Below are 10,168 nucleotides of genomic sequence, written 5' to 3' on the forward strand. Positions count from 1 at the left end.
TTGAATATATATATATACACATATATATAATAATGCATACCAAATATTATTGTCTTTTTCAAACTAATCCATATGCTCGCAGAAACTATTATATAAATTAACAATTTGTACATTTTTCATTTTAAATTAAGCCAAATGAAATTAAGCAACTTTATCAAATGCATCTAAAATAAATTTATATAAAGTATGTAGATGTAGAAAACTAAATATCAAAAGGGTGTCACTCGCTTCAAATTAAAGGTCTCTCTAACCCTAATTGTAGAAGCAAAAAATGGAGTTAGAAATTTGTTCTGAAAGCTACATTAAACCCTCTTCACCAACACCTCCATGTAATAAAACCTACAAAATTTCTCTAATGGATCAATTTCTTGTAAATTACGGAATCGACATTCCCTTGATTCTGTTCTACCCTAATTTACATCAACATCGTCTCGCCATTAATGATTTCATATCGAAGAGGTCGCAAACGCTTAAGCAATCGTTATCCGAAGCCTTAGCATATTATTACCCATTTGCCGGGAGGATTAAAGACTCTCTTTCCGTTGATTGTAACGACGAAGGTGTTTATTACGTCGAGGCTCGAGCTAATACTTCTCTATTTGAATATTGTAGCCATACCGATAATTTGACATGCGGTCAATTGTTACCTAGACAGCCCGGTTCGTATGAACCCTCGTCGGCCGGAGCATATGTTGTCATGATCAAGGAAACAACTTTTACATGCGGTGGCGTTACTATTGGTATATTTGGTTCTCACATGGTCATGGATGCAGCTCCGATGGCTTCGTTTGTAAAGGTTTGCACTTTGCACTACTACATAAACAATTTCTAGTAATGGTTAGGGATGAGCAAAAATTTACAAGGGATGTGTCCTTATAATTAATTCAAAACTAATTAATTTAGTATGAGATTATATATTTAGCTATTTTTACTAATAAATTGCACACCTTATACTTGTAACTACAGTACTACACAGAAGTGAGATTTTCGAACATGGAAATGGGAAAATGGAATAATTCGACATGGATACAACAAAAATGTGTTATTTTGAAATTTTCTTAAATTAAAAGTGAAACTCCATATTCAAAATGTCAAGATTCCAAAACAAAAACGTTAGATTGAATGAAATATATGTATTACTTAGCCTACATCTGATGACATTTTAAATTTATAATATATGAAAAGTTTGCCCTACTTTTAAATAATTTATTGCCCTCATCTTTAAAATTAACCGATCTATTTCGTTAATTTTGTTAATTTTTTAATAATAAAGTTTTTTTGATCGATCAGGTTAGTAAAAAAATTAATTCAATTACGGTTAATACTTTTAAAAATTCAGTTGACTGAATTAAATGAATATTTTGATCTTTTTTGTTAATTATTTTTCATTTTTAATGGTCTAACCAAATTAATCGACTAATTAGATCTATTATGTTTGTATTTTTCAGTTTTAGTTAATTTGATTAATTCTATCCGTTTTTAACCAAACCAACATGGTGAATCATTGATGAATGTGCTAATATCATTACCTAAATTTTTTGAATTCATTAAATATTTTTTTATAGTTTAAAAATGTAATTTTTCCGTTTTTTTTAAATTCTATAGTTTTGAAACTGCTAATGCCTCAATTTGTAGTGTTGGGCTGCGATTGCTTGCAACTCAAGCAAAGACATTACATATCCGAATTTCAATGGTCCTTCTATGTTTCCACAATACAATGCATTCCCAAGAGAGGCAACTATGGCAGCTCTCGACGAAGCCTTTATTAAAACAGGAAAACTCGCAGCAACCAGGTTTGTGTTCGACGAATCCCGTATTTCTGATCTCAGGCATCAACTTAGTGATTCAGGCACGGAAAATTTAAATCCCAATGGCGCTGAGTTGGTTTCGGCGTTTCTTTATGGATGCATCTCAGAAACTATCAGGGCAAGATCAGGTGTCGTCAAGCCGAACGCGTTCATAAATATCGTAGATTTTCGGGGAAAAGCCGAGCCTCCTCTACCCGAAAATTCATTGGGGAATTTTTTCTGGATGGCACCTGGTCTGATATCTCATAATGAAACTAAACTAGCTAGCTTAATATGCAAAATGAAGGAAGCAACAAGCAAAATTGACACTGATTTTGTCAAGAACATACAAAGCGGTCACGGTTTTTCGAAACTCTACGAGATGATGAAGGAGACAAAGAGATTATTAACGAGCAACTCAACATGTTCCGACGGAGCGGATATTGTAATGATTAGTAGTATGTGTAACTTAGGGCTATACGAAGTCGATTTTGGATGGGGAGAGCCTATTTGGGTGACTTGTGTCGATTCACCGCCCGATTCCATAACTCAGTTTGTGAATTCATTCAATATTATGGATTCAAGAGAGGGAAAAGGAATTGAAGCATGGGTTTTCCTGGATGAACAAGACCTTGTTTTGCTGGAGCAATATGAAAAGCTGCTTGAATATGCTTCAGTTTATCCAAGTCCTGTCTGAAACAACAAAATTTGTGTTTTTTTTTCCATCTATGTTCATTGCTTGAGGTATCTAGTTACTATGCTTCCATGTATGCCATATTTGTATTGATTTCTTGAAAATTACAATTATCTTAACATGTTAATTTTCATCTCACCCTTCGATTTTGTTTCTCTCCCACTATAGTCCTTCAACTTTACTTCATTAACTATATTCTCTTTTAATTTCTATTTTATATCATTATTGTCTCTTTTTTTTCTTCAGCACCATTTTATATATGAAACGTATCAAAAACTATGTTATTAAAATTCTAGTTATAATAAAAACTCATTTTTGAGACAAATAAATATATTAAAAATTTATTTACAAAACTTATAATTTTCTTATTCTTATTCTTCCAAATTAATTAATTAATTTTTTTAATTTACAATCAATTTATTTAGCAACTTTTCAAACCTTTGTATTTTATTTCACACACACGTTTTTTTATTAGAGATATGATTAGAAGGGTTAGAAAGATTAGTGGTTAACCCCAAGGCGTAGATAAGTTGGTAAGACACTCTTCTAGCTTAAGTGAGGTCGCGGGTTCGAACCGTACCCATGTATGCAGCCGTTTAAAACTTGGGGCCAGAGCTTTGCCTCCCGAAAGGGACCTACCCGGCTCGAGTGGGGATTAGTCTGAATGTGGAAGGCTTAAAGGTACCGTCTCATAGTTGAGACCCGTTCAGGACACCTCATGTACCCTGTACCAAAAAAAAAAGATTAGTGGTTAGTATTAAGGTTAATGTCCCAAAAAAACTTATGACTATTTAACCTTTTTTCAATTTCATCCCAACATTGTAAAAAATCTTCAATTGTATCCAAATTCACATCTTTGGATTTTAATTGTACCTAATTATATAAATTGAACTCTTTTTCATTTAAAAAATTCAAAATGAATAACTTATTTGTATTTTTTTCAATAAAAAAGAGATTAATTTAATATTTGTGGGAACAATTGAATGTGAAAGATGTGAATAAAGATATCATTGGCGATTTTACAACGTCAAATAAATTAAAAAAGAGTTGAAAAATCATATACTTTTAAAATATTAGGTCTAATATTAACGTTAAACCTGTATTTTTTTTTAAAACAGTGGAAACAACTTACTGCTGAGGATCTGATTGAATCTGTGAATTTGAGATGCACGTTGAACAAATCCTCAATTTTATATTTACTTAACAAGAATGATGACAAATGCCACTAAACAAAATATTGCGATAATGAATGTTTAAATCTAGTGATAACCCCCAAAAAGCAGATTATGAATTGAGTGGGTCATAAATTGTTGATTCAGATTTTATAAAAGAAAAATAGATTATTGCAACAAGCCACTGATCATTATCATTTTTTATATACTATTTCCGTTTCCTTTCAGTCGTTGTTAATTTAAGTTTTCTTTATTTTATACTCCCTCCGTCCCGTTTAAGAAGTCTGATATTCTATTTTGGAATGTCCTATTTAAAAAGTCCCATTACTATTTTTAAAATACTTTTCCATTGAATACCCCATTTTACCCTAATTTTAGTTATCTTAAAAGAGTTTTATGGAAAATTCCTCTATCATTAATAGGGGCAAAACATGAAAAAATATAAAAAGACAAGAATGATTAATGTTTTTTTAATCTGTGTGTAAAGTCAAATGGGACTTTTAAAGTGGGACGGAGGGAGTAATAGTTTTTTTTTTTCAATCCCAGGGGCGAAGCTAGAAATTTTTACCAGGGCAGGGAAATTCTATAAATCATTATAAATTTTAAAAATTAAGTGGTTAATATAGTAAAAATAGTTATAATATAGACTATTAGTAAAATATCTTCATGTAATTTCTTTTAGAATGGTGGTCAATTGACCACCATTTTTCTTTAGGGGCTTACCTTGAAATAAAAACAGTTACAGTGTAAGAAGTTGAGTACATTTGTATATCTGATAAAAAAAATGGACTATGCTACAAATATAATAAGCTATCTAGTCACAAATCTGCGTTACAAATCTATAAAAGAGGAATTAAATAACTGCGTTGGAATTGAATATAGGTTTGATTCTTTAAAAAATTTGCATCCAAAAAACGTGAATGGTTGCAAAACTGTTGAAACCAACATAAATCTGCAACAAACAAACTGAAACCATAACAAAAAATTTGAATAAATCAAAACGAATGCAAAATGTAATTCACCAAGAATCAAAACAGGTGATCGCCTAGAACAATAAAATTTTGATCGAATCCGAAAAAAACTGCAACACAAAAAATTATTTTTATATGGACAGTAAAACATTATCAAACACACCAAAAATAAACATAAACACCATAACAGGATATTTTATTGAAAGCAAAACAATAAAGAAAATATAAACGGGAGAATACGGTGATTTTCGGCTTTCACCCTACTCACCTTTAAGGGTTAGGTGGAAACAAAAACTATGAAAGTGCAAAGTTGAGAGAGCACCGGTTGATATTTAAATTTTTAAATAATTTTACTATTATTCTTCAATTTAATTAGTAGTCAAAAAATATTTATTAATTTTTAAAATATTTATATAAAATTATTTTTCATTTAAATAAAAATTTAATAATTTTTTTAATATGTGACTTTTTTTTGTTGACTAATATATGTGGATGTAGTTATGGTTAAATTCATTAGCTGATTAGTTAGCTTAGTTGGCAACACACACCTCATGTGTGTTTAGTTAGTTAGTCTAGCTGGTATTACTTTACTCTGTATATATAGCTTCTCTTGTACAGAATGGTTATAAGCATAAATATACATAAATCTTTATTTCTCAAATTCTTCTTCTCCTTCTTTCCTATTTTCTGTACCAAATTCTACATGATATCAGAGCTTTAGGAAAAAAAATCGATCCTAGAAAAAAATTCTCCAAAACGAAGAACAACAATCAACAAACAGCAGCGATCTCTTCTACTTCATAAATTATGGAGGAACACATAGTAGTGCTATGCATGCTGGATTGAATCGAAACAATGTGAGGAACTCAAACCTCTACAATGGCGATCCTCTTCTTCTACAGTCATCAGATCATCCAAACATAACACTAGTAAGTACTTTACTTACTATTAACAACTACTTCAGCAGGAGTCAATCTGTTAAGATAGTATTGGGAGCTAAAACAAAATTAGGGTTTAGAAATGGAAAATGTAAAATGCCTAGTGAAGAATCTGATGCCTATGAACAGTGGATTAAAGTGGATTGCATGGTAATCTCTTGGCTACTTACTTCAATTTCAAAAAAATTATCTGGAGCTTTTCTTTATGTTTCATCTTCTAAGGAACTTTGGGATGATTTGAAACAAAGGTTTGGTAAAGCAATGGTCCAACATTATATCAATTGAAACGAGATTTAACCCTAATTCCTCAAGGCAATGATGATATATCAGTTTACTTTACCAAGTTTAAACGATTGTGGGATGAATTAGCTTGTATGATTGTGTTACCTATTTGTACTTCACTACTAGATAGCAGCAATTTTGCGAAATCGCTCATATTCCGTCGCAAATTCAATTTTATGACGGAATTGCGACGAAATACATCCGTCGCAAATTGCCCGGTCGCTAAAAAGTTAGCGACCAGAGCGTCGCAAAACTGGCGACGGACAGGCCGTCACCTTTTTCCAAAATCTGTCGCCAGTTCGTCTCCCCCAAAAATGAAAAAGGAGACGAATTGGCGACGGATTCATTAATTCGGCGACGGATAAATATCCGTCGCAAAATCCAAGACTTTGCGACGGATGTTTGTCCGTCGCAAAATTCGAAACGTCCATCGCAAAAGCCAAGACTTTGCGACGGACATTCCGTGGCAAAATGCCATTGTTTAGAGACTAATTTAATGGAATTTGCGACGGAATATCCGTCGCAAATCCATCCCAATTTCGACAGAATATTTCTTTTTTTTTTCGTTTTCCTGTTTTATTAACGACGATTATAACCTATAAAATCTATTATTTGCAATTCACATTAAAACTTAATTTCCGAAAAAAGAACGTTGTCATATAAAAACATGTTATAGTTTACATATCATAACAAAATGTATAAAGTAAGAAAATAAAAAATGTATATAGTGACTAATACAAAATGTCAGAAATACAAACATGACACTACAAAGTCGGAGTGTCGTCATCGTCTGAAGGACCTGGGGGTGGGGGTGGGCGATACTGCGGAGGAAGAGTCTGCATCATCTTCGCTATCTCAGCCTGAATAATCTCGGCCATCCTCTCATTAGCTCTCGCCTGCTGGGCACGGAGATCCTCCACCTCGGTGGTAATCTGGCGCAGTCCATCCTGGATCCCTGCCTGCACACGCCGCTCGATCTCCTCGTCAGTTTGCTGTGACTGTGTGGACCTGATCCTCGCCCTACTAGACGTCGTCGTATCCACGTACGCACTAGTCGCTGAACCCAGCCCGTAGACACGACGCTTCTTGTTAACGCCCTCGATATCCAGAAACAACTGGGTCTCGTCGACTTCCGCTGTGCTAGAAGAACCACCATCTCCGGTCGGCGGCTGCGATGCAGCAGCAAGTCTCTGAGCAATTGCATCCTACAAAAAGATTGAAAAACATATCACATAACATCTAAAAATGTATAACATATGAAATGTAAGTTTAATTCCTAACGAATATTCGGCAGCATTTCCTCTATAATTTGATCGAATCCCATTTTTCAGGGACATCCTGCAAACATATACATTTCATATACAACCCACCGGCTGTTAACACACCTAATCTAGCATTTACAATTTAAATTAAACCACATTTTACACTAATTTAATCTAACACTTGAGTAAAGTAAAACAACTACTAAAGTTATATAAGTTCATGACTTACACTCATGTCCTGGGCCCTCTTGTCTACCATGACACCCTTGGCAGCTTTCGTGGAGTGCATCCGAGTATACAGCTCTGTTGCGGTAGGCTTGCGGCCCAGCTCTTCAGCCTAAAAGAAAAATATTATAGCTTGTTAGTTCATCAAAAAATCAGAAAATAAAAGATAGTTATAAATAAAAAAGAATTCTAGAAACAAACCAACACATCCATATGTCGGATGACGGAACGGGATCCCCCTGTATGGCGTACTGGTCCGGAGCCGGCTCCAGCAGGCTCGCTCATCCGATTAGCGCGAGCTACATCAGACTTCTTCTGCTCGTCCTCTGACGCCCAGAAGGCCTTCCAGGAATCCCAAATATCTTGGCTGATCGAGGTATGTTTTTCGTCCTTCTCTCTCATCCTGTGAATAACGTCCTTGTATCGGTTGGCAACATGCGTCATGAATACACCTTTGATGACGTCGTCGCTGTAATCCGCCGTATCCCACCAGTATTCCTTCTGCAAAACATAAACACCAAGTTTGAGTTAGTAATTTTGCGTTAGTCTAAATTCAAAGTTTAAAATTAACAATTTATTACCTTAAATTCCTCCGAATAGAAATCTGTCTGCTCTGCAGTCAGAAACTGCCAGGCTCGCCCATTCTCGAACCAGCACTTTCTAAAGATCTCCCGCATAGACCGGGAGATTGGTCCAGAGTTACCCCGACCACGACCTCTAGCTGGGTTACCCCGATGTCCCCGACCTCTAGTCGGATCACCTGAACCACCCTGCCCTCTCATACCTGCAGACATTAAAATACATTTTGTTCCACATATAACAATTTAATACATTGTTAAAAAATACATTATAACAAAACATTATAGAAAAATACATTATAAAAAAATAAATTGTTAATTGTTAACAATAATAAATGAATACAACTAAAACTGCAAAAAGTATCCAAAACGTCAGTCAAGTTGTTCTTCATCTTCGTCTGATGAGGATGGCGGATATTCTTCTTCTTCATCTTCGTCTGATGAGGATGGCGGATATTCTTCTTCTTCATCTTCAACAAGATGGATTTGCAACGCATCTTCGTCTGCCACCTCATTCAGGTCAGCTAAATTTGTGGGATTGTCGTCCGTTTCAACTATAAGGGGATTTTCTTCAATGTCCTCTTGAAAGGCCGGAATAATCGCATCGGGCATGTCAAGTTCTGATCGTGCCATAATTTTGCAAACTGCCCACCAATTTACTTTGTCCCGTCTTCTACTTGGATATGGAAGGTAATGAACTTGGTCAGCCTGTTCTGCCAAGATGAACAGTTCGTATTTATTGTACCTGCGTCTGTGATTAACATCTACCAAGTTGTATCGATTGGCAGTGTCTGTGCCTGTATCTGTAGGATCAAACCATTCGCATTTAAAAATGACGGTCTGCTGTTAGTGATATGCACTAGGTCAATCATGTTTGACCATGTTTTTACTTTATCATTTTATTATTTATTGATTGGCAGTTTTTATCATTTTATATTAATGATTAAAATACTTGAATGGTTAATTCTTTCTAAGGTCATCGAGTATGTGACTTGATAGTAGAACTCTTAGGTTTAATAAAAGAATTATATACCATCTATCCCTAGTCTTAATAGAACATTGAGACTAGTATGATGTTGACTGATGATTATGTTTTACTAATCATGTATATGAGATATTAAGTCAAATCATAGGTGCTATTTGAGAAATAAGGCACTGGATGACCCACTGAGAATACTACATAGATCACTGTCATAAGTAATTCTCATTACAGTTTTATTAGTATAATCCTTTGACCTTGAAATCATCATGGATTTCTACATAGCTATTTCATATTTTGATACAGTTTTACATTATCTTTAACAGGATAATGGAATAGATTGTCATTGGATATGAAAGTAACTATGTGAGAAATGTGAGTGACTGAGAAGGAATTTGTCCCTCATTTATTTGAGTAAGATATCTATGGGCCCCTTGAAGAAGATAGACTGAAGAAAATGCATGGCCATGCTAATTGATAAGAAGTTATCATTTTCAGTCTACTTAGAGTCAAGAAACTAATGATTGAATGTTATAAGGATGACATAACTATGCCTTATATTCAATCTGGATATCGAGAGACAAAGGGATTAAAATATTATTGTAAATGGTTAAATCGGATTATCGATATTCATATAACTTGGGTAGTCATAATGTCTTGCTAGAGGCCACTTATGACTTGTGGGCTGAAATAGGGATTTCGAGCTTACTGCCAACGTTATATGAACCTACAGGGTCGCACACTAAGAACAGGCCCAAAACAGTTATGGGTTGTACAAACCCAATGTGATTAAATGATTAATTATATATATATATATATATATATATATATATATATATATATATATATATAATTCGTAATATATATATATATTAATAAATATATATATTAATTCGAAATTTAAGGATAAGTGTTTTCCTTAATTTATTATTTTTGGAAGATAATAAATATAGTAATTAATATATATGGATAATTATCAAAAAGAAGTTTTTGATAAATATAAACTTGTAGAATTGTAATGAGATTGAAATTCGAATTTGTCTTAAACTCTAGTGTTATTTATCACTATAAATACTCATTAAGCAATTGGTTTGAGTATCACGAAATTCATTATTCACTAAATCACTAAAATTCAAAATTGCTTGTGAAGCAATAGTGCTAGCACACAAGCACTAGTTTTGGCTAAGGTCCGTTCGTGTGTATACTCGTAGAGGACGCGTTCTTTTGGAGGCGTTTCTGATCCGAGGCCAGGTATCACCAAAGTGAACCACCTCCTTCCT

The 10,168-nt window shown here is 33.9% G+C and overlaps 1 protein-coding gene across 1 annotated transcript; it reads left to right on the top strand.

The window, feature by feature from the left end:
- Window positions 1-161: 161 nt before the first annotated feature.
- On the top strand, window positions 162-2,619 carry LOC126679091 (stemmadenine O-acetyltransferase-like). Its single transcript, XM_050374034.1, has 2 exons — window positions 162-796; window positions 1,636-2,619. Exons 1-2 carry the CDS (start codon window positions 272-274, stop codon window positions 2,482-2,484), a joined length of 1,374 nt encoding a protein of 457 aa, XP_050229991.1. The 5' UTR covers window positions 162-271; the 3' UTR covers window positions 2,485-2,619.
- Window positions 2,620-10,168: the final 7,549 nt, after the last annotated feature.

This window comes from Mercurialis annua, linkage group LG1-X (genome assembly GCF_937616625.2).
Source record: "Mercurialis annua linkage group LG1-X, ddMerAnnu1.2, whole genome shotgun sequence".
NCBI classification, from domain to species: Eukaryota; Viridiplantae; Streptophyta; class Magnoliopsida; order Malpighiales; family Euphorbiaceae; genus Mercurialis; species Mercurialis annua.